Raw genomic sequence first — 24,812 nt, 5'->3', positions numbered from 1 at the left:
TGTGACTGCCGCAGTACTTATGTTCAACAGAGCAGGCCTGTTTAAGCTTTCATACTTAATATCTGATTAATCTGAATTAAAATTGAATCTAAATTCTCATCGCTATATCCATGTAATTCCATAGCATTAAGTGAGGGCGAGTCAGGGGGAGGTTTGATTCACTTGGCCCCTGATCTCATGATGTTTATGGACTCATGTGACCCCGCAATAGGAATGCACCAAAATTTCATGACCCACATCTCTGGCATTTACAAATTTCCTATGTAACAAGAGCAGAACTGAGCAACAGCCAACCAATCACTTTGATTAGCAAGTAGAGTGCTGGTGATTTGTGGGTAAACTCTATTTTCACTGTTTGATATATAGGCCCCCAAGTCTCATGGGCAGAACATCTATCAGACTTCTACAACTGTCCCTTTCAATTTAGATGTGTTCTGCGTGGCTGCTCAGAAGTCAGTGCAGTGTTCATTTAAATAAATAGTCATATCATGTCGTGTTTGGTTTAAAGGGGTGACCAGGTAACTCAGCCATGGTACTGGTAGCAAGGTTTCACTGAGGAATTTGGGAGCGTTTGTGCCCTGTCTTGTGGCCGGTTGGCACCCCCCTCTGATATTAATCAAATAGAAAGGAGCCTCAGCTGTGTATACAGAAGGCAGTGGAAAATCGCAATAGCTACAATGATCCTGGGCACAAAGTCACCCTGTCCTTACACCCCTTCCAGGAATTCAACTGGGCAGCACCACGATTAAAAAATGCCTTTATTTTTCAAATGCAGGGCAACAAAGACAGAGCAACGTTTCGAGCCCACCTGGCTCTTTGTCAAACTAATAATCATATGTACATTTCCTCCTTTTATCTTACTGCCACACAGCACCATCTAGTGTTACTTTAACATTGGTACAAAAAAGAAACAATGTGTCTAATTTTTGATACAAAGCGCCACTTCTCTTGTTACAGTGTCCCATTCTCTATGTGGCCAATTGTATCGACACAAATACTGTGAAAAAAGAGAAAACAATAAAACAATGTTAAAATGTTAACTATCTAAAAACAGGAACCAAGTCATATTCCATATTTAATCCGTTGGGTGTCCAGTTTCCGAATCCACCAGGCTTCCCTATAAAGTATTTTTTTTTAGCAGTCCCCACCCTTTCTCATGCTTTGGACTGCCTCAACAATCTGAAATTTTAGTTGGTGTACAGCATGTCCCATTTCTGCAAAATGCCAAGCCACCAGCTGATCCATTCTTTTATACTTAATGGCCGATTTATGCTCCTTAATCCTATCTCTGGCCATACGTGATGTCTGTCCGCCATACATCATGCCACACGGGCATTTAATCAGATATACTACATACGTAGTTGTACATGAGAACTGGTCAGAGATAAGAATAGGGGCCCCATTTCTGGGATGGTAAATAACTTTGCCTTTTTGAACATTGTTGTAACAGTTGCGCATACAACAGGGGAAAGTTCCCTTTTTCGCTGGGCGTAACACTGTTTGTTTACTTTTTATTTCTGGACCAAAATCTGCTTTCACTAACATAGACCTAATAGTACGTGCTTTTTTATAGGACATAACTGGTGGATTTTGGAAAACTGGTATTTACCCCAGATTTGTTTTGTAGGATACTCCAATGTTTTTTAATTATTTTTCAGATTCAGTCACTCAATGAATTATAAGCCGACACGAAAGAAATCCTAGACTTCTCTTGTTTTACTGACTTCGTTAATAAACTATTTCTTTCCACTTTTTCTATCTCTCCTCTGTGTTTTTCCACAACTTTTCTAGGATACTTTCTAGAAATAAATTTCTCTGTCATTTCCTCCAACCTCACTTGTGACAGCCCCTCATCTGACACTATCCTTTTTACTCGGGCTATTTGAGACTTTGGTAATGATCTTTTTGTCTGTGATGGATGAAAGGAAGAGAAGTGGAGTATAGTATTTCTGTCAGTTTCTTTCATGAAGAGATCAGTTTGCAGCTTATTACCAACCACATTTACTCTTGTATCCAGGAAAGCTATCTCCTTAGGATTAGCATGAGTTGTAAACTTGATATGTGTACATACAGAATTAATTTCCCAAAAGAATTGGTCAAGCGATGAACATGGCCCCCTCCATAGCCATTTTAGACAATATTTTTTGAACCACCAATTGGTAAAGATAAAATTTTCTTTATATTTTCCCATATAGATATTTGCATAGGAGGGTGCCACGTTCAACCCCATGGCCGTCCCTTTAATTTGTAGAATTCATCCATAAACATGAAATAATTCCATCGTAGAATCATTTCAAGGCAGTTTTATAAAAAAAAACATTTTTGGGCCCCATCAAGGGTCTCCTCTTGTTCCAAATACAAACAGACTGTCTCTACACCCCCATCATGTGGGATGGAGGTGTAGAGGCTTTCCACATCCATTGTGACCAACCAAATTTCATCAGTAGGCAATTCAATTAATGAAAGCTTATTCCAAAAAACACTAGTATCTTGTACATATGAATGTTGTGCTGAGGTAACATACGGTCTACAAATCTCGCTAAGAGGGTGAATATTGAGTCTATACCAGGAACTATTGGCCTGCCTGGTGGTTGGTTCAAATTCTTGTGTATTTTTGGCAGGACATAAAACACAGCAGTCACAGGATTGTCCTGTATTAGATAACCCACCAAATTTTCATCAATCACTTCACATTGTCTAGCATTAGACACCAAAGTTTGAATTTTTTTTTTAATTTCAAAAACTAGATCCCCAGCTAATTGTTTATATGTAGTGCTATCTGCTAGAAGTCTCTGGATTTCACCCACATAATATTTTTTTGACATTACAACAACTGCACCCCCCTTGTCGGCGGCTTTAAAGATCAAATCTTTCCTATTGGTTAACCTTTTCAATGCCTCAGTCTTATCTTTGGATAAGTTGGGTGGAGTTGTTGCAATATCACCCCCTCTATAGGTTAATTCCAGTTTTTTGATATCTGCCGTACCTACCATCTTAATATATGTTTCAACAGGGGCATTTTTAACATCTGGCATGTAATTACTTAATGGTTTCAAACCCATCGTTTTAGCACAAAATGTATTAATCCCCACACCCTCAACAATAGTATTCATGTTTGAAAATGTTTGAAAATTGTACTTTAAGTCTCAGAGATCTAAAGAAGCGGGACAAGGCCAAATCAAGTCCCGTGGGTTGTCTAGGCTCCAGGGTAGCGCGGAACGCAGCATGGGAGTCCGTCAGTTTAGTTAGTCTCTCCAAAACCTCGCGCTCTGCATTGTTTGTTCCTTCTCCATGATCTGTGCCGACAACCCAGGTGATTCTTTCTGGATTTGTTCCAACAACGGCACCATTAGGTCAAACGAGCACTTGTTTAGAATGGATTCCCACTTTTTGCGGAACCCCTTCCAGTCTGTGAATGAGCAGGACCCTGTGGACTGTCATAGGCAAGGGATAAGTTGGAGAGTCCAAAACCCCCCTGTACCCCTGGGAGGGATAAGGGAAGTGAGACAAAATGTAGTCCCCACTCCCTCACACCGTGCCTGGATCATACAACCTCTGTGTTTTCTTTCCCAGGACAGAAGAGTGGACTGAGCAAGTATTTCTCAACAACATCCTCATCCCCCACCATGAAAGTGCCAGTAAGTTCCACTCTTACCCCTTTATAGACCCCCTCAGTTCACTAAAAAGCAATCTGAGCAATCATTGACTTGCTATGACTTTCCTGATTATCACATATCTAACTTTATTGTCCTGCTAGAGTCAGGGAAGGGAAGAGTTAATGGTGAGTCTTTATGGTAAATGTTTTCCTTTTGGAATTAATCTATTAAACAACTGAAATAATTTATTTCACACATAGAATACAGTATTCATGGATTTACAGTACATACTTTTAGTTCCGTGGGTTTGTTTGCTCTGCTTCAGTTTTATTAAGTTTTACATAAACAAGCCATATTTAAATGTTTAACCACATTTGTTTTAGGGCAAGCTCATGTCTAGGACAATAGAGGATCTCTGTTGTATTTATTTTGCTTCATTGGATGGATAATAAATGGCCACTTCAAGCAATTTCACCAACATCACTAATATAGACATATATATACGGCCTACAGGTATATGTACCCAGCATATTTAAATTGACATAAGCATAAGTGTGTTAACGAAGTTGCGCTAAGCAGAAAGTAACGCTAGCGAAAGTTCACTAAGAAATGCCCGCAATGACGAATTTTCAATTGCGTGACATAACTTCACATTTTGATAAATGGGCTGCGAATTAACATCTAACAAAGTTGCACAAAGTGTGGCAGAGCTTTCCGAGGCTGAAATTAGACCTTTAGTAAATTTGCCTCCATGAGACTTTCAGACAGTGAATCACCGATCCTGAAATCCCGTACAGTATTTGAACCTACGGTATATACCTGACTGTCATTGGTGTTAAACTGCACCCGTTTTGGTTCATACAGCAGCCAATCAGATCTCTGCTTTCATTTTTATCTTGCAGCAGAATGAAAATGAGGCAGCAGTTAGTACACGAGAGATTGGCATCAGCAGGCAGTCCATGAAAGCTTCTCCTTGGGCACAAGGATGCAGATGTGATGCATAAATTATTCATGATATATATTATTATATTTAGTTATAGGTTCATGTCCTCTTGTCCTATATCCTAATGCAGATCTTTTTTTACCGAAAAAACATTGCATTTTGCCCATTCTCACCCAATATTTACTGGCGCAGATAAGAACCTTTCTACCTTGCTGGTAGCAGAGCTTAGCCCAGGGAAGGGGGTTTGTGCAAATTGGCAGAACAGACTGGCGGCTGCAGCCAAACGTCTATTTATACGTGTCTCCCCTTTACAGCGGTAACTCGCTTGGAGTTAATTAAAAGCTAACAAGCCCTGCGCTCACCCAGTCCCTTCCCTGCGGCTGCTGAAATGTACATGTTGCTCAATTGGCTTGGCTGGAAGGGGCAATAAAAGCTGTTTCCAGTTTTGTTGCCAAGTACTTTAACTCTACTGTGGCCCCAGATGTGTTAATGTTAATCACACAGCCAATTGGAATGCAGATCATGTTCCCTCTGGGAGGTGGTACCCAATGCTGGCCCCACTCAGCCCTGTGGCCCTGTTGCTCCGGGTACATCAGACCTCCCTGATAACGTCACCTGAACTTCAGCTTGCTCCAGTTGATCCTTGGTTAAAGGGAAAGTTCACCTGAATCTTTGTGTGATGTAGACAATAATCATTGCAGATGCTGCAAATAATTAAAAGCAGTCTATATAATAATAACACTGGGAGATACAGCACACTGTATTGCAATTAGTTACAGGAAAAGAACATTTGGCACAGAGAAGAGTAGGACAAGTTATTTCAGGACAGTGGGAGATGCTGTTTTCTGTTGCCTGATGTGACCCTGCCAGATTTAACGTGTCTTGGGGAGGAACCAGCTATATGGATGGGGGGGGGGCAGATTGATGTTTTAATGAAGAATGTCAGAGTGAAGTTAAAGCCAGCATTCTATTTATGGCCACCATCAATAATCATATGGCTTCACACTACTTAGTTAGCCCACCCTGGGAAGTGGGCTCTGCTGAATAATTAGAATGGAGCCCCAAGATAGAAAAAGCCATGGCCCAGGATGAAAAAGTTATGTCCTATCTAGAGCCAAGTAGTATTTGCACCCAAGGTAATACTATTTGTCTCAGCACCGTGCTTGACTGCCCCCTAACCACTTATATGCTACTGAACTCCCCCCTTAGGTCTGTGCTGAATGGTGTGCACCTTACTTCCATTACCACTCAGCCTAAAAGATCCACCATCCATCACTACCTGCTACTTATTGGCCGCTGGTGGTTCTCTGCAGTTCTGCTCACTCTTCACTTTCTTCTTCAGATTGTACCCCAGCCAAACATATCTGGACTGGGATTCAAAATAGGTCCTGGCATTTCTAGTAAACAGAGGCCCCAAATCCCCACACAGGTCTGCTAAATATTGACTGTCTATTGAATCTTACAGCAGCCCCTCTGGCATATGCCAGAACCCACAGATTCCCAGTCCAGGCCTAGCCCCAAATTTGCAAGTGCCTCTGTTGCCTACCTCTAGTTCTAATTATGATGTATCCAAATAATCCCCCTGTGTATAGAATCCAATATATAACCATTACCTGGTTGAGAGTGTGTTCCACTGGACAGTGACTTTGCTGCAGAAAGTTCTCTGGACAGTGTATTACTGCTGCAATGGATTTACTGTAGGCCGAATGTGCTCATTTACTGACCCTTGTTTTAACATAATCCCACAATGCACAGGGACAGTTCTAATAGATTCCCCCGCTTGAGTGCCCTCTATTACAACTAGTGATGGGCAAATTTGTCCTGTTTTGCTTAGCTGAAAAGCTTGAGAATTTCTTGCGAAACTCGCGATATGCAGAAAAATTCGCGAAATGCAAATGTTCACGCCAGCATTAATTCGCTGGCATCAAAATCGATACCGACAACAATTCAGCCGCTGCTGACAATTTGACGCTCATTAAAGTAAATGGGTGTTCATTTAATTGTGGAAAAAATTCGTCCCATCACTAATTACTGACTTAATTAAATGCCTGAAAAAGTAAAATACTCATTAATGTGTGTCTATAGGATGATGACGTTTTATTAATCGATGCCACTGGGCAATTTATCCCCACACTGGCACATTGTATATGGTATTTAGGGCAGAGCTTATACCCTTCTTTTGTCTGTTTTATACCTGCAGAAACTATGTGGAACCAACTACCCCCTGAGTATAATGTTCATTGTTGTCAACGAGTTCTGTGAACGATTCTCCTACTATGGAATGAAAGGTACGAGCCAAATGGCTTCCCAATTTCCCATCGCCACTGCCACGGAAATCAATTGGGTGAGGCTGTAGGAAAGTGATACTGTGCTCACGGCCCTCGTGCTGACCGCTTCATTTACTAACCTGATTCTAAGCTGTGCTCACAGCCTGTGATATTGATATAAATGACGTTCTATCCACCAAACTAATGGGCTGATGGGGACATAATATCTGTTGGAGATTTTCATTTGCCCCTTCCAATGTGATCACAAAACATAATCTGTAAGTTTCACCTATGAACAGAGACAGGATCCCAGTAGTAGACAGGGGCGTAACTACAGAGGAAGCAGACCCTGTGGCTGCAGGGGGCCCCGAGAAGTATAGGGGGGCCCATGAGGCCCTAATTAGTGAACAATTTCAAGTTATATTGGTAAAACAGGACAACCTCTGAATATACTGGGCCCATAAAATTAATTTGCTGTGGAGCCCAGTAACATCTAGTAGCATCACAGGTAGTAGAGATTGCCTTTAAAGGGAATGTTCAGCTTTCAGTTAAAGGCATACTGTCATGGCTTGGGGCACCTGGGAAATTGACAACATGTCTAGCCCCATGTCAGATTTCAAAATTGAATATAAAAAAATCTGTTTGCTCTTTTGAGAAATGGATTTCAGTGCAGAATTAACTGATTCATTTTGAAAATTTTTTTTTTTCCCATGACAGTATCCCTTTAAGGTTTAAAACATTTCTGTAGCTCTTGCCCTTGGATGGTTACTAGGACAACTGACGGTAGCAATCTGAAATCTACAGGGCATTGCAAGTGGCCCTAGCAATCAATGAGACTGGGAGTAGGGATTGCCAATGTTTTGGAAATGCAAATTGCCCTTTTTTTAAATAAATATTTCAGGTCACCCAGAGATACTTGCTCTCTGCTTCCTATATGATGGCAACCAGAAAAGCCCAGTTGTGACTATGCCTCCCCATCTTAGAAATTAGATTGTTCCAAGACACGGATAAACTGATAATCCCAATAAAACCAGAAACTACCTGCCCTGCATGCTATCGCCCATTATCTCTGGCTTTTTATGGCCAATAAAATACAAGGACAGCGATAGGGTTGCAATAAATGAGAGATAATCATGGCTGGGTTAATAACTGCAGAGTTATAAATTCTAAATATTAGAGCATCCTGGAACTCACAAAGGAATTTACAAGATTTTAGTTGCTGGATAAACCGGTATCTCCCTCATGTTCTATAGGAACCCGTCCACAATTCCTGCACATTTAAAGGGACACTGCAGGCTTGAAATGTTTTTGATTAAAGCATCACTCTGACACAGCTAGACTCTAGGTGCATCTATGGCCAATTATCGAATGAGTATTACTATATTCACAGGACTAGACTAAACTCTAACGAATCAGAGCAACATTCACAGGACTACAGAAACCTGTAGCCAATCAGATCACAGATCTACACAGGGCCACCTTTGCTGGGTTAGCAGGCCTCTTCCCCTAGAGGGCCCCAATTGTTAGTTATGGTCAACTGGGCCCCCTGGAATGTGGGCCCCTGCCAACAATTAATAGGAGGTCCCAATCAAAATAAAAACCCATTAAACACCCTCCAGTATCCCAGTTATACCAAAATTCCACCCATGGTCCACCCAAACCCATTTATGATTCAAAAATTCAATTTGCCATCTCATCCTGTGCTATTTGACAGCAATTTCCTATGTACCCCCTGGTGGCAGCCCTACAGCACTACACCAGCATGTAGTCAGGGCATAAGAATGTTCTTAGGTTTAGACCAGTGATCCCCAACCAGTAGCTTGTGAGCAACATGTTGCTCTCCAACCCCTTGGATGTTGCTCCCAGTGGCCTCAAAGCAGGAGCTTATTTTTGAATTCCAGGCTTGGAGGCAAGTTTTGGTTTTATAAAAACCAGGTGCACTGCCAAACAGAACCTTAATGTAGGTTCACAATCCACATAGGGGCTACCAAATGGCCAATCACAGCACTTATTTGGCACCCCAAGAACATTTTCATGCTAGTGTTGCTCCCCAACTCCTTTTACTTCTGAACGTTGCTCACTGGTTCAAAAGGTTGGGGATCCCTTGTTTAGATGATGTTAGAATGTTAGAATGTTGCATTAGAATGTTCTCAGGATTAGACTAGTATTTCCCCTATAGTCAGGACTAAAGGGGAACTTAACATTTCAATGAAGATTTAGTGTACTTGCAATTGGGGTTTTTTTGTGTTTGTATTTTAAATGTTACTCCAGTCTTATTCCATACTGAACTTAAAATGCTCTTTGGTTGCATTCTAAAAGCTGATTATTTTGTTATTTTATCTGTTCAGCCCCTTCCTATTTCTCATTTGATCTCTTATTCCAGCCACTGGGAGGAAATATAAATGAAGAAAGACTATTATCTAATTTGCATTTATAACTAAAGGTTAATGAAGGTAAACTTGCCCTTTTAATATTGTACCCAAGCAATGCTTTTTCCAATACTGTTTTGTCATGCACAAAGCCTGGCTTTGGGTGTGCTTGTTACACCTGTTCCTTCGTTTAATGATTTCCTATCAGACAAGAGGCCAAGTCTGAGTGGCTACAGAAGAGTGTGGTAGTAGTCCGGACATGAAATCCATACAACTCCTGAGATCTATACACCGCCGGGATGCCAGCCCCATGCCTCAGCTACTTACTGCCAGGCTGGATACAAAGAAACCTCATGTCTCTGTCAATGTTACCTGTCCCTGTTACTTTGTTTGTTGGGAGAATTCTCACTTTCCAGGATCTGGCACCTCTCCAGCCAGAGAATCAGATGTAATGATTTAACCCTTTCTTTGCTTGTTACAAAGCTTTAGCCTATTTCTGCATATCAGGCTCGGACCCAAGCAATGCTTTTTCCAATACTGTTTTGTCATGCACAAAGCCTGGCTTTGGGGGTGCTTGTTACACCTGTTCCTTCGTTTAATGATTTCCTATCAGACAAGAGGCCAAGTCTGAGTGGCTACAGAAGAGTGTGGTAGTAGTCCGGACATGAAATCCATACAACTCCTGAGATCTATACACCGCCGGGATGCCAGCCCCATGCCTCAGCTACTTACTGCCAGGCTGGATACAAAGAAACCTCATGTCTCTGTCAATGTTACCTGTCCCTGTTACTTTGTTTGTTGGGAGAATTCTCACTTTCCAGGATCTGGCACCTCTCCAGCCAGAGAATCAGATGTAATGATTTAACCCTTTCTTTGCTTGTTACAAAGCTTTAGCCTATTTCTGCATATCAGGCTCGGACTGGCAATCTGTGGGTTCTAACAGAGGGGCTGCTGTAAGATGCTAAAGAAAGTAACTATTTAGTGGGCTGGTGGGGGGCTGTTTGGGTCTTTGTGTACCCAAAATTCCAGGGTCTATTTTGAATGTCAGCCTAGACTTATTGCATATTACCAATGGGCCTGTCTGCTTTCTTCCACTAAAGTGACTGTAGCCCAGCCACACCCTTATATACCCCATCACATTTATCATGTTTCCAAATAAATCCCAAGGTAGACCTCTAACTCTTTTAAGGATGTGAGTTAAAATCACGTGACCAGAACAAAGTAGATTGGCCCTTGTGTACAAGGAGATACCAGAATGGTTGCATACAAACTCTCTGCAGGCAGAGTTCTGGTTGGAATTGAACCTAAGGCCCCGGTTACATTACTCACTCTGCCGCTGTGCTGCATTGGCTTTCACTGCATTTCATGTGTTTTCTTCCAGCTGTGCTCACCTTGTATTTCCTCAATTATCTGCACTGGGATGAAAACCTGTCAACAACAGTGTATCATGCCTTCAGCGGCCTCTGCTACTTCACCCCCCTTATTGGTGCCCCTATAGCTGATGCCTGGCTGGGGAAATTCAAGTAAGTCTTTGTACCCCATAATAATGTATTAGGGGATAGTTCAACTACAAATAGAGAATCTGTAGTATTTTACAGACCCCTAGTTTACATGCACATTGCCCTTGTGCTGAGCTGCCTGGCAGCAGTACCTGTACCTCTTCACCTGCATGGGCCCCTGATATTGAATGAGAGTTTTTCACTCAGCTAAACTGCAGCGATGAAACTACCAGTGTGTCAGAACCAGCACCAATTCATATACCCACTCATGAGTCCTAACTGTTTTACGTCCCCTATTTCTGCTATTGTATGCTCATAAAACCTTTCTATTTTATATTCCAGCACCATCTTTTACCTGTCAATCCTGTATGTCATTGGCCATGTCATAAAGTCAGTGGGTGCCATTCCTACCATGGGAAGTACCGAGGTGCACGTGTAAGTAAAGGACCCAAATTTCTCTCTGAACAAGGAAATAAACTGTTTCTCCTATTCAGAAAGAAAGGGGTTGCTGTTTGCTTTCCTTCATAATCCTATAGAATCAAGGACTTGTAGCACTAGACTAGACAAAGCCATTCAATCTCAAATTACTCTAGTCCACTGGTGAGTAAAGGATCCATCCAGCTGGCACGTGGGCTGATGATGCTGCTGAGTCATAACTTACTGTATAACTCTGCTTGTTTATTCCAGAGCGCTGTCAATGATAGGCCTTATTGCTATTGCATTTGGTACGGGTGGCATTAAACCCTGCGTGGCTGCTTTTGGAGGGGACCAGTTTGATGAAGAGCATGTAAGTTCCTCACTTCTATTAAAAAAACTATTGGTGTTTTATGTTTATCTAGCCTCGCATGTGAGGAGCCTAGATTTACTCTGCCTCCTGCTTTGGGCTGCTCTCTTTCCCATGGTCAAGCAGGATGAGGAGTTTGGTCCTAAGAGAGTGCCCAGTCAAGGACACAAATAAAAACACCTGTTGGGTGGATGGGGAGCTCTTTTTTCATTAATCTGCTGTATATTTCTTACTTTTCTGTTAAGGCCAAGCTTCTCATATCCCTGTGACTACAGTACAAAAAAGAGCAGTCCAGGAGTAGAAAGTACAGAGAATCAAGGCTTTGCGATAATGGTAAAGAGAGCAACATGTTCACAGAACACTGGGTAGGGAGGAGATTGGAGTCATTCCTGCATTAAGACTAATACAAATACAGTTTTCCTGGGTTCCACTGCAGGGGAGCGCCGAATGAAATGCATTGAAACTGTTATTGATATGTATTAATATGGTAACACCTGGGAGGCCACAAACTGGGGAGGAGTCTGAAGACCAATGCGTGGTTGGCTCTTGCCTTTCTTTCATTCCTGATCATGTCAGTGTATTTGTCTCCCCTTTTTTCAGGCACAAGAGCGCAGCAAATTCTTTTCCATCTTCTACTTGTCCATCAATGCCGGGAGTCTCATTTCCACCTTCGTCACCCCGGTACTCAGAGGTCAGTACCACATTCTTTGTGACAAGGACCCTCACCTACGTTGGGTCCAGGTGGCAAAAACTGAATCATTTCAATTGGGTGCCAAGATCAAATATATAAATACAAATAAATACAAATATTTATATATATAAAGGTCCTGCCATAGAGAAAGACAGAACTGCTGTCATTGCCCAATATTATTTCCTATTGGCTCATGGTCCAAGCCTGACTCTGATCTTTCTCCCACAGGGGACGTTCAGTGCTTCGGAGGGGACTGCTATGCACTGGCGTTTGGGGTTCCAGCCGCATTAATGTTAGTGGCTCTGAGTGAGTAGCACTGTCTTTCCTGTCTTTCCTGTTTCTTGGTGCACAAAAGGCGTACTACTTTGTCTAAAATCAGTTTTCCTCCCTCCTAAAATCTAGCTAAGGTGACCACAACCAGCACCACGTTACATGCCATTTATCCCAAATACCAGGAATAGGACTCCTGGTTCTGACCATTTATGTTTGTCTGAATATACAACCCACGGTGCTGGCATGCTGGTATATCTTTGTCAGCAAAGCAGATTCTGCAACCTGCAGCACTTAAGGGGTTCATTTTACAATTTTATTAAGGGTATTGCAGTGAGCAATAAAAAGTCTCATTTACACAGTGCAGGGCAGGGTACCAAAGGGAAAAAATGTGTGCAAAACACTATGTTCTTTATACTTTGCCCCCTATGCAGAATTTTATGCCTAGGGTTACCTTGATGCCTACATGAAGAAGTGCTATATTCATGAGGGGCACCCTGGGGGCAGTACATGACCATACCCTCTAGTTTGCATATTATTTAAATCAGCATGCTAGGGTGCAGCAATGGGTGCCAGTTGCATCACAGCCCAATACATCCTGTACTGTCGTCCTGGTTGCACCCACGTCGATTGAATTGATAAATGTCCCTCTAATATTAGGGTAAATATTACTTTAACAACACAACTCACAGAAACTGCTTATAATGAGGATAAACCAATTAAAGGGAAGATTAACTCAGCCATAATCTCATTCATTTCTCATTCTCATTGGGATTTTTTTTCATGTGTTACTCTCTGTCTGTTTGTCTTGTTATATGTCATTATATGCAGCAGGGTAATCCTCTTACTGATGGAAATATACAGAGCAGTTATTGTTGAAATCAGTACCATATTGGTTAAACATAATTTGCTCCATTATCAGGAGCTCTGCCCCAGAACACACATGCCTATTAATCTGGGTATTTGTGTTTTGTTTCATTTAGTTGTGTTTGTTGCTGGCAGTGGTATGTACAAGAAATACCCACCTCAGGGCAACATCCTTGCCTCAGTGTTCAGCTGTATTGGGGTAAGTAGTGTCATCTGTCCAGTCAGTCCCTGCTCTGGGCCCCACTGGGATATTTACTCCAATATCCCCTAAAGGTGACTTGTCCCTCTTTTCCTTTAGTTTGCACTGAAGAACCGCTGGAGGCATCGATCCAAGCAGTACCCCAAGAGAGAGCACTGGTTAGACTGGGCTGACGAGAAGTATCAAGTGAGTCGCTAATAGTGGTACCAGGGGGGTGGGGGCTATGAGTTACCTGAATCACATTGTTCCCTAGAGAATATTTATCATGAGCAGCACCTACACCCGTGATTGGACAATAACTATTCTTTACAGACAAGGCCTTGGTTCTCCAGATCAGCATCAGGCCAGTAAAATTAGGCTGCTATTATTGTATCACTGGGTGGACAGACAGTAAAAGAGAATGTAATGGGGAACAATATAAAATAATGGAAATAGTAGGACAACATGGGGACAGTACAGCAACATAGTGACCTAGCACGAGATAGTAAAACAAGATGATGATGAGAGTAGGGTTAGTTGTTAAAATGTGTATGGGAGCAACTTTAAGTTAACGTTTAGTATATTAAAACACAGCCAATTCTAAGAAACTTTTCAACTGGTCTTCATATATTTTTGAAAGTTTTTGAATTATTTGCCTTCTTTTTCAGACTCTTTCCTGCGTTTAAATTGGGGTCACTGATCCCATCTAAAAAAAAGAAATGTATTGTTATTGCTTCTTTTTATTACTCACTTTTCTATCCAGGCCCTCTCCTATTCATATTGCAATCTCTTATTAAAATCAATGCATAGTTGGTAGGGAAATTTGGATCCTAGAAACCAGTTTGTGGAGATTGCTGAATAAAAAGCTGAATAACTTAAAAACTGCAAATACCATATATACTCGAGTATAAGCCGAGTTTTTCAGCCCCCAAATTATGCTGAAAAACTCTACCTCGGTTTATACTCGGGTCAAGCACAAAAAATAGTCGCCGGGCGCATAAGAATAGTAGCCGGTGCCTAAGAATAGTCTCCAAGAATATTCATCGGCGTCCAAGAATGGTCACCGGCATCCAAAAACGAGAAGCCGGCACCTCCAATGGGAGCAGAAACCCTCAATTTTTTGATTGAAACTTACCAAAAGCTGCTGCATTTCTCACCCTCGGCTTATACTCGAGTCAATAAGCTTTCCCAGTTTTTGGAGGTAACTCGGCTTATACTTGGGACGACATATGCTATATACGGTAATCACTCTCTACATCATATTAAAATAATTACCCATTTTATTAAACCCTGCAGCAGGCAGGTTTCGGTGCCTCTTGGGGGCCCTGTAATACACAGATTGCTTTGGGATATATAGACATTAATTGCACCAGAAAATATATCCCATCCAACCCCAAGACCTGTACCCCCTGTCAGTCATTCACAGGACTCCTAATGATTCTCTTGCAGAAAAGTCTCATCACAGAAGTGAAAATGGTTACGAAGGTGCTTTTCCTCTACATCCCACTGCCCATGTTTTGGGCTCTCTTTGATCAACAGGTACCTCTCCTTTTTCTATTTGGGTATTTAATGGGCACATGTTTGTTCTCTGTGTGATACAATTACATTCCTATATGTGTGCAGTTGTGCAAAGGGTTATAGGATTCTCTTTATTTAACACTTGCTTTACTTCCCCTTTGCAGGGCTCCCGATGGACTCTTCAGGCCACCAGGATGAACTCTGACTTTGTGAGTGTCTGGAGCAGCTTGTTGGGCTAAGGTCTGTCAGAGGATGCTGGGGGTTTTAGTTTAATAACTGGGGTATACAGGTGGGAAACCAGAGATTTATTATTATTGTTCTTTCATGTGCATTAATTCTGCTGAATGTATTAGTCCCATCAGTCCCTTTGTCACAGTTGCCCAGTATTTACACACAAGATGCAAACAAAATGAATTGACCCATCCATGAGGATTTTTCATTAAATCTCATTCTGTCACTCGGCAGACCCTTGAAATAAGTCAGAATAACTGGGAAATAATTGTCTGCTTCCTCTGACAGAAGGAAATCAGTAGTAGTGATGGGTGAATTTCTCCCGTTTCGCAATAAAATTACAGAATTTCACAAAATTCGCCAAATGGCAAAAAATTAGAGGAAAAATCATGAAATCGGAAAATTCATGGAAAAATCATCAAATTCGAACGTTTTCACAAAAAAATCGTGACATTCGAAGTTTTCATGAAAAAATCATGAAATTCGAACATTTTCACAAAAAAATCTTGAAAATCAGAAATTGACGCCGGCGAATTTTCATGGGAGATTGGCAAATTTATTCTCGGTGGTGAAAATCGGAAATTCCCAGCAAATTTGCGCCAGGCGAATTTATTCACCCATCACTAATCAGTAGAAATCAGTAGTCCCCAACCCACTGGGATAAATCCACACCTACTCAATAGAATACCCTGTAGTAGTTGCGCAATAAGCTCAGACTCACCAGCCCATAATACCCAGCAAAGGGTGGGATACTCATATTCTCTCATATTTCATTCTGTTTGTGTTTCAGGGGGGATTCGTTTTACAGCCAGACCAGATTCAGGTAAGGGAAACTGATGTTCCCTTCACTTCTTATTCAGAGCATTCAATCAAATCTATATCTGACTTTGTGGGCACACATTCTAATTAGTAGAAAGGCAGTTCTGGCTAAATATTCTTCTGAGGGGGTTTTTGACAAAAAGAGCTTTGAAGATGTGGAATTCTCTCCCTGTATTAGTCGTACAGGCTGATACATTAGATAGCTTTATAAATGGGTTGAATGGCATTTTAGCAAGTGAGGGAATACAGGGTTATGGAAGATAGTTCATAGTACAAGTTGATTCAGGGACTAGTCCGATTGCCATCTTGGAGTCAGGAAGGAACTTTTTCCCCCTTTGAGGCAAATTGGAGAGGCTTCAAATGTTTTTTTTTGCCTTCCTCTTGATCAACTAGCAGTTAGGCAGGTTATATATTAAAAAAGGTTGAATTTGATGGACAGGCAAATGAAACCAAACTGGTCTTTTTTTCTAATCTTACCCTCAACCTCTGCCGTAAGGTGGCAAAACCGATTATTCACAGTAGCAAATGTTTAATTTACATACAGCATATAAATGCTTAAATTATTTTGATTAATTTTATTTTTTAATATTACCTGCCACAAACTGCCCTTTGTACATCCCATGCAGTTTCAGACTTTTACCCTATAAGCTTACAATCAGAAGTATGGCTATAACAGTGTTCTGTCTTCATTTGCAGATCCTCAACCCTCTTCTCATCCTCATCCTCATTCCTGTCTTTGACCTTGGCATTTATCCTCTGATCAGATGTTGCAAAGTCAACTTCAAGTGAGTCTTACAATTCTGATCTGTTCACCATCATGGGACGTTACCAATACCATCATGGGACTTGATTCATGTTCATTCTATTCTTTTCTTCCCAGGGCCATTTCGAAGATGGCCATTGGTATGATCCTGGCAGCACTGGCATTTGCAGTGGCAACTGTTGTTGAAATTAAAATCAATGTGAGTGCCTAGAACTGCTGGTATTTACACTCCCCATATCTTCTGTTTGTATCATCTCCTGCTCTCATAACTCCACTCACTCATTCTTGCCATTCAGTACTTCATTCATGACACAGGGATTTTATATTTAAGTATGGAATGTTCATAGTCAAGAATTAATGTAGATGGATTAGAAAGCATGGATGTATCCATTAGAAAACTATATATATCCACAAATTAAGCGTAAATGTATCCTTGTATTAAGCATGATCATTGTCATCTGTTTCCCCCATGCAGGAAACTTTACCCCCAGTGCCCAAAGCCAAGGAGAGTTACCTACAGGTTCTAAATCTCGCTAACAGTGAACTTAATGTTGAGATTCCAGGGTTTGAGACCATCAAACAGCCCAGTCTGCATGACACAAATCCTGTGGTAAGTACTCCCTGCTGAGCAAATAATCTATTGTCTTACCTGATGCTTGGGGTTCTGGGGTGCATATGGCAGCCATTAATGGTTTACATATCAGTCAGTTACAATGCAAGCCAGGGCAGAAGAACAGACACATATAATGTTTGTCTCCTTTTGCCTCAGGCTCCACACTATGTGAAACTGGACCTTCTCAACGCACATAATGAGTTTAATGTCAAACTGACACAAGGACTAGTAACCTCAAACTGCCAGATTCATGTCCATGAGCAAAGCAGCTTTAGTCTTCTTGTGTATAGCGAAGGAAACAACCTAAACTGCCATCTGGTGAGTGAGGGAGATGCCACATTGTATCTACTGATGGTTGGTGTTGCCAGTGTACACTACTATTATCATTTTCCTTTCTTCCATTAAGCAGTAGAGCATCAAGGACTTTCCTTAGCCCTACTCTGCTGTAAATTCTATCCACCAAGTTAGACAGGCTCAATTAGAGGGGCATCTGGGGAAGCAGTCTGAGACTGGTTCATGATTCTCTGCATCACAAGAATTATGTAAGCTACCCCCCACCATCACTTTTGAGTCTATGAAAGAGCAAGAAATGAGAACTAGTTCAAGTTGTTAGATAGTTTTAACAGCACTGACTTAACAATGAGTGAAGATAAGTGCAGTTATGTAGAGTTTTATCACTAAAAAGTACTGAAAACTAATTAGTCAATGTATTTTTACATGACTGTAAAATCCACTCCTTTCTTTTGATTTTCAGTTTGAAGAATCACAGACCAAACCAGCCAATGGATTAGCAGCAGTCAGGTGAGAGCCTATACATAACATGTATAGTCAAAAAAGGCAAGTAAGGCAACATGTGACCTAGCTGGAGATAGCAAAACAACATGATGACAGTAGGGCAAGATGGTGACTGTAAGTCAAGCTGGTGAGCCATCTGGAGACATCAGGACAAGATGATAATGGTAGAACAAGATGGTGAGATGGTGAAGTAGCACAAGATAGTAAAACAAGATAGAGAGAGAGAGAGTAGGGTAGTATGTTGGCATATCTTAAGGCAGTAGAACAATATGATGACAACAGGGCAAATTTTAGGCATATCTGGAGACAGTAGGGAAAGATGATGATGCAACAGTAGGACAAGATGGTGACATATCTGGAGATAGTTGGCAAAGATGATGACAGTAGAGCAAGATAGTGACCTAGCAGGGGGAAGTATAGCAAGATGATACCATAGCTGGAGAAAGCAGGACAGGATTGTTACAATAGAACAAGATAGTGACAGTAGGGCAAGATGTTAACGAAGCTAAAGATTGGTGAACAAGATGCTGACAGTAGGGTGAGATGCTGGTCTATCAGGAGACAGTAAGATATGATGGTGGCAGTAGGGCATGATGATGACCTATCTTGACATAGTACAGCAAGATGATGACAGTAGGGTAAGATGACAGCCTATTTGGAGACAGTAGAGCAAGATGATGACTGGATAATGGGACATAATCCATCCATATGAGGGAACTGTTTAAGTGGTTTCTATTTATAAATGCAGTTATTGAATTGTGGGTGCAGGTTTGCACCAGGAGTGCTGCTCAGCTGCGTTAGCATCATCGAGGTGTCACAATTTCTGTGTATTTGCATTACAGGTTTATTAATATGCTCAGCAATGAGGCAAATATAACTACTGGTGAATCAACTGTAAGTGCTAGAAGCGGAAACGCGTCTGCATATGTGAAGCTGAAGAGAGGAAAGTATGTTGTCTCTCTTAAGCATATCCAAATGTTAAGGTCCAACTCTTCTCTTGCCACTGCCCCCCCCCAAAACCCTCATCCCTTCCTTTCAGCCTATAGGAACTCCCTGTTTCTTGAACACTGATGACCCCATGGTTTATTTGTTACTGAGCTCACTATTTCTCTTTCACTTGGTAACCAGGATAACTGCAAACTGCTTGACTGGATCCAGAACTTATGAACTTGATCTTGGGTTACTCAACTTTGGTGCTGCTTATACAGTCATACTCATAACGGTAAATACAGTGCAATTCTGCAGGGAGGCCCCATAGTTCCACAGTGACATCCTGCAGGGAGACCCCATAGTCAGACAGTGGTAATAATGGAGGCTCCTCTGTTTCCTCATCAGGTGAATAATGACACCATTGAATTGAAGAAGACAGAAGATGTCACTGCCAACAGTTTCCACGTGGCCTGGCAAATCCCTCAGTATGTGCTCATTAGTGCCGGAGAAGTCATGTTCTCCATCACTGGCCTGGAATTCTCTTACTCCCAGGTAACAGACAAGCCCCAGCTCCACCACAAGCGTTGACCTTTCTCAGAGCAAAGACTTCACATTCCCATCAGAACCTACCACTAGGAATGTAATCTAAACTCCCCTCCTCAGTTTGTTCTATTGAGATATGCAATGGGAAATACCATCAAGACCATGTTTTGCCCATACCTAGCCATGGGGAAGACAGCAGTAAGAATACAAACTGTTTAAAGGAGAAGGAAAGGTTAAAACTAAGTAAACCTTATCAGAAAGGTCCATCTAAATATACCAGTAAACCCCCAAAGTAGTGCTGCTCTGAGTCCCCTGTCAAAAGAAACACTGCATTTCTTTCCTTCTATTGTGTACTCATGGGTTTCTGTGTCAGACTTCCTGCCTTCATCTTAAACCTCATTGCCCTGGGCAAGAGCATGCTCAGTTTGCTCCTCTTCCCCACACCCCTCCCTTCTCTACTGTAATCTGAGCCCAGAGCAGGGAGAGACTCAGGCAGGAAGTGATGTCACACCATGTTAATACTGCAGCTCCTATCCTAAACAAACAGAGCGTTTCTAGAGCTTTTTACTCAGGTATGGTAAAACATTCTAAAGAATAAATATAGCATTCTAGCACTATTGCAGCTAATCTATTGGCAATAAAATGCCTCCGTAGCTTTCCTTCTCCTTTAAGTATTTGCTCATCCACATAAGGTTCCTAATTGGCCTGTTGCTTGAAAGGTTATTTACAAGGCCTCACAAAGTGTGCATAGTGCCCTTTGCCTGCCCTTTGTGGTGTAGTTGCAAATAGCAGCAGGCCTATGCACTTTGATCAGGCATGGTCTTTGATAGGCTGCTTTTGGTCCTCTTAGTGCTCTTTCACTTGCCCCCTGGGTTTTAAATGATCTCTTATGGGTTATGCCAAATGGATTTGGAGGGTTTTTTATACTATTCAGTGGTTTTTATGCAGGTGGTATAATAAGCAACATACTGATGTCTTCCTCTGTATGCCCACAGGCTCCTACCAGTATGAAATCAGTGTTACAGGCCGGGTGGCTGTTCACCATCGCCATCGGAAATATCATTGTGCTGATCGTTGCACAAGCCGGGTCCCTTGAGCAGGTAAGAACTTCACTATGGTGAAGTAAATGGAACTAGTTACGGTACATCCCAGAATTAAGCACACTTTGGAGAAAAGGACCCCTCAAATACAATAATACATGCTAAGATCCAATCATTTGGGCAGGTCCATAAAAGCCAAGTTCTTTGGTGATTTAAGCCAAGCAGAGCTGAGCATTGGTCACGTGGAGCAACAGAGCTGATTGGTACCATGTGTCACAAATTTCACCCTATATTTCTCACCTTGTAGTGGGCAGAGTTCATTCTGTTTGCTGCCCTACTGGTTGCCGTGTGCATCATCTTCTCCATCATGGGCTATTTCTATGTCCCTGCTAATCCCGATGACCTGAAGGATAAGAAAGAATTGGAGAAGAAGCAGCTGCAAGATGACAACCTGAATGCAATTCCGATGGAGGAGAAATAAACCACGATGTAACCACAAGCACAAGGAACAATGTTTTATTCCTGGGGATTTGAACCCAAACCTTGCTGTATGAGGAAGGAGTTAACTCTTCATACTGGGACCAAACATGCTCCTCCTCAGCCAAGGTCCAAAAACAAAAACTATGATTATGTCCACATGCACAGTTAATGAATTTCCTGTAGGCTTGCTGCTCCAATGCTAATGTTGCTCGACTACAACTCCCACTAACTCAATTTCAGAGGATTTTGGGAACTGTAGTACAGCAATATCTGCAAGGACCCAAGGTGTCCAAATATTCTTTCACCAGTATTTTTATTCCATATGGACATTCTGATTTGTGTTGTACAGATTCGTGATACATGATATTATTTCTGTAAATCTCATGGCCCTTTATGAATAAAACTATACAGTCTTTTCCAGGAGATTTGCATCTGGCCACCCAATAGGAATGAATGGGCCCAACCAAATCTCAGGGGCAAGAAACTGAACCTGAGGGGCTTCTGCTTTCATCCTTGTTACATTCACACCTGAGACTGAAGCAGAAAGCCTGTAAAGAAGAATGTTTCTGAATAAAGTTTGGTTCAGCCCTAGGTCCATGTGCACCATCTCAATAGAATGTTCATTCTAGGAAAGGCAACAACATGGCCTTTAGGGTTCTGATTCTCTCTTGGATCCTGGACTTTGTACAGACAGTGAGGTGTAAGACTTGGTCCCTTCAGATTCCATTAATGTGTAAGGGTTGTTTCAGTGAGGGGAAAGCAGTGTTAACTGCTTTTCCTGCTCTAGGAAGCCACACACCCCATGTAAAATTTAAAGCACACATGTACACATTTATCAACCACGTACATACTGTACGCTCTCTGTGTGTGACATTGCAACATGACATTTCCTGGATTGATGGAAGTTCAAGCTGTGCCACATTCATATCCACCCTGGGCCGCAAGTTGGACACCCCTGGGTTTGGCAGCCCCTCTGGCATTTGCCAGAACCCACTGATTGCCAGTCTGGGCCGGGCTTCATGGTATGTGGGATGACCAATCTACTTTAGGGATAATCTCTTCCACTGAAATGTACATTGTGATACTGGGGCCACCACACGGAATGATAGGGCCCCCGTATTACTAAATAAGAAGAGCCCTACCAGAGTGCCTAGATTATTAGCCCACTGGTCACCTGGGGCTCCTGGGTGAAGGGCTTTCCTATGGAGGGTCCATGAATGCAGAGTTACATGTAGGGTTGTCACCTTTTTCTATAAACTATACTGTCCGGGCAGGGGAGATACACAAGGAGGAGGGTTGTGACATAATGGGGTTGAGGCCATGACATCACAGAGTCTAATCATCAAGGGGACCGAGCCGCATGATCAAGGGGAATTGGTGAGTATGGAGGAGAGAAAGCAATTGCCTGGGGCTGAACTGACTACTTTACAATGAAGTATATTGCAGGTAAATTTGTCAAACTGACCCCAGCTGTGGCTGGTATTTTACTGGCTAGGAAAGTGATATATGGCCAACACTAGTCACCCCCCTGATCCACCCAGACTAAGGTTGCCACCTTTTCTGGACAAAAATACCGGCCTCCCTATATATTTATGTTTTTTCCCTATTAATAACATTGGGATCAACTATCATTTTTACCCGCCAGGCCAGTAAAATACTGGCCAGATGGCAACCCTAACCCAGACATGCCTAAATCCACACATGATCACTCATCATCCACTGATCCACTCATGTACAAGCTAAAGACCACGAGGGGTAAACAATGTGAAATAAAGTGAACAGGGGTTGGGGTAGAAGAAGCTGAAACCATGACACAGGGTGATGGGAAAAGCAACAGAAAATAAAGGAGCAGAACGAAAATCTGAAAAAAGAAAAGCAGAAAGTGTAAAAAAGTGAGTATAAATCAATAAAAAAAACAAACAATATCTTCTGTTATTAACAAATGAGACAATCTACACCAGAATCCAGCGACTCAATATAACATCCTCCTGGAACTGGGGTTCTGGATTTATTTCCAGAACTGGACATGAGATATTGGAGGGAGAGAGAAAATACATTTGTTCCACCTTTAATAAAAGGCAATTATCAGAGATATGAAGATCCCCAGCACATCCCCCCATTCATCATTCCACCCAGCGGCCAATTCTATTCATCTGGCATCCGCTTATAAATAATAACAAACGTCCTATCATTCATTTGGGCAGCACTACCCTGTAATTGGATTTTCAGAACTCTACCAAATGTAAAAAACATGCAGTTAGTGCTAAATTTCTTTAAATTAATAAAACACTCGCCCCCTCACCCCCCCCCCCCATGTTTCACCTGGGGTCCTAGGAACTTGCTGCTCTATATACAGGATGTTAAGGGCAGAGCCAGGAAGGGGGATGTTCCATAATTAGTGACATTTTGAGGCCTGAGAATTTTGTCTGTGATAAGGTAAGGGGAAATGACAACTCTGGGCTGTTGCCTATCATGTGGGGGAGTCCGTCAATTATAGACACATTTCAACTGCTGATGTCAGACTACGTCTTAATTCTGTTAGTACTGCAAACTAAAAAATGCCAATGGCACACAGGACTTATGCAACACCTTAAATGTCTATTGCGGAATGCGGTGCAACATTTCGGGGGACCTCTTTGTCAAGCAATTCTAGGATTCTGGGATAAAGACTTCAGTCTCCTTTATTTCAGGACTGGATTAACAATTAACAATGGGGCAGATTGAGTTGGCCTCTTTCCAAAAACATTAGGATCTGCGTATAAAAAACAAAGGGACAGACACCTTTGTGCTTAAATCAGAGCTGCTGGGAATGCAGTCTGCCTGTGCCAAATTGTGGCAATGTACTGTGAGGGTTGGGAAAGACGGGCAGATTGAGGGAGATTTAGTCGCCTGGTGACTCCCCGAACTGCCTTCCCCCTGCTACAATGAAGAATCGCCTGCGCTAATACACTCGCGGTGCTTCGGAAATCAAAGCACCGCAAGTGCATTAGCGTAGGCGATTCTTCATTCAAGCAGGCGGAAGGCAAACGGAAGGCAGTTCGGGTAGATTGTCGCCCCGCAGAAGAGGCGATTAGTCACCAGGCGACTAAATGTCCCCGAAATCTGCCCGTCTGCCCCAACCCTAAATGTAGATTCTTTCTGCTTTCCCTTAAATCTACTAAGATGACTTCACTATAGAGCCACTGCTGCTTTATCTGAAGATTCCTATTAATTACAGTAATTGGGACAGTTTACCATCCAGTTTTAGATATTATTCAATAGGACAATTCAGTCTTAGCTTTAAAAACATCAGGGATATGTCACATTTATGCAGAGCCACCATCAGGAATGATCAGGAACCATACTACAAAGTTAGTAGGACCCTCCTCCCAAGGGATACCAATTTGGCTCTACAAGTAGGGTCCCTGAGTTGGAGGGCCCATTCATCCACTCAGTCAAAACTCCACCCACAATCCAAATAAATCCCACTAGCTCTCTGAAAAGCCCTTGCCCCTTTTGCAACATCCAAAACACTCCCTTAGGCCCCCATCTGCTACGGGATGACTGACTACAGTACCCCCCCCCCCCCCGCCGCTGATGGTATTCATGTACCAATGAAGAGATTAATGTAAGCCTC

The 24,812-nt window shown here is 42.1% G+C and overlaps 1 protein-coding gene across 1 annotated transcript in view; it reads left to right on the top strand.

Moving 5' to 3' along the window:
- slc15a2.S (solute carrier family 15 member 2 S homeolog) overlaps window positions 1-21,619 on the top strand; it is a 34,796-nt gene extending 13,177 nt beyond the window's left edge. Inside the window, exons 4-25 of the mRNA XM_018238666.2 lie at window positions 3,574-3,638; window positions 6,740-6,827; window positions 10,557-10,698; window positions 11,017-11,109; window positions 11,362-11,461; window positions 12,059-12,149; window positions 12,378-12,455; window positions 13,403-13,485; window positions 13,585-13,671; window positions 14,914-15,003; window positions 15,147-15,191; window positions 16,004-16,036; window positions 16,729-16,817; window positions 16,913-16,994; window positions 17,271-17,405; window positions 17,565-17,726; window positions 18,163-18,209; window positions 19,046-19,150; window positions 19,332-19,425; window positions 19,539-19,685; window positions 20,672-20,776; window positions 21,024-21,619. Of these exons, the coding sequence (XP_018094155.1) occupies window positions 3,574-3,638; window positions 6,740-6,827; window positions 10,557-10,698; window positions 11,017-11,109; window positions 11,362-11,461; window positions 12,059-12,149; window positions 12,378-12,455; window positions 13,403-13,485; window positions 13,585-13,671; window positions 14,914-15,003; window positions 15,147-15,191; window positions 16,004-16,036; window positions 16,729-16,817; window positions 16,913-16,994; window positions 17,271-17,405; window positions 17,565-17,726; window positions 18,163-18,209; window positions 19,046-19,150; window positions 19,332-19,425; window positions 19,539-19,685; window positions 20,672-20,776; window positions 21,024-21,197 (2,135 nt within the window). The 3' untranslated portion in view covers window positions 21,198-21,619. The remainder of the gene's footprint in view (window positions 1-3,573; window positions 3,639-6,739; window positions 6,828-10,556; window positions 10,699-11,016; window positions 11,110-11,361; window positions 11,462-12,058; window positions 12,150-12,377; window positions 12,456-13,402; window positions 13,486-13,584; window positions 13,672-14,913; window positions 15,004-15,146; window positions 15,192-16,003; window positions 16,037-16,728; window positions 16,818-16,912; window positions 16,995-17,270; window positions 17,406-17,564; window positions 17,727-18,162; window positions 18,210-19,045; window positions 19,151-19,331; window positions 19,426-19,538; window positions 19,686-20,671; window positions 20,777-21,023) is intronic.
- Window positions 21,620-24,812: the final 3,193 nt, after the last annotated feature.

The sequence above is a fragment of the Xenopus laevis genome, chromosome 9_10S (genome assembly GCF_017654675.1).
Source record: "Xenopus laevis strain J_2021 chromosome 9_10S, Xenopus_laevis_v10.1, whole genome shotgun sequence".
In the NCBI taxonomy this organism is placed as follows: domain Eukaryota; kingdom Metazoa; phylum Chordata; class Amphibia; order Anura; family Pipidae; genus Xenopus; species Xenopus laevis.
Note: the sequence above shows the minus strand (reverse complement) of the source record. Positions and strands in the feature narration are given on the sequence as shown.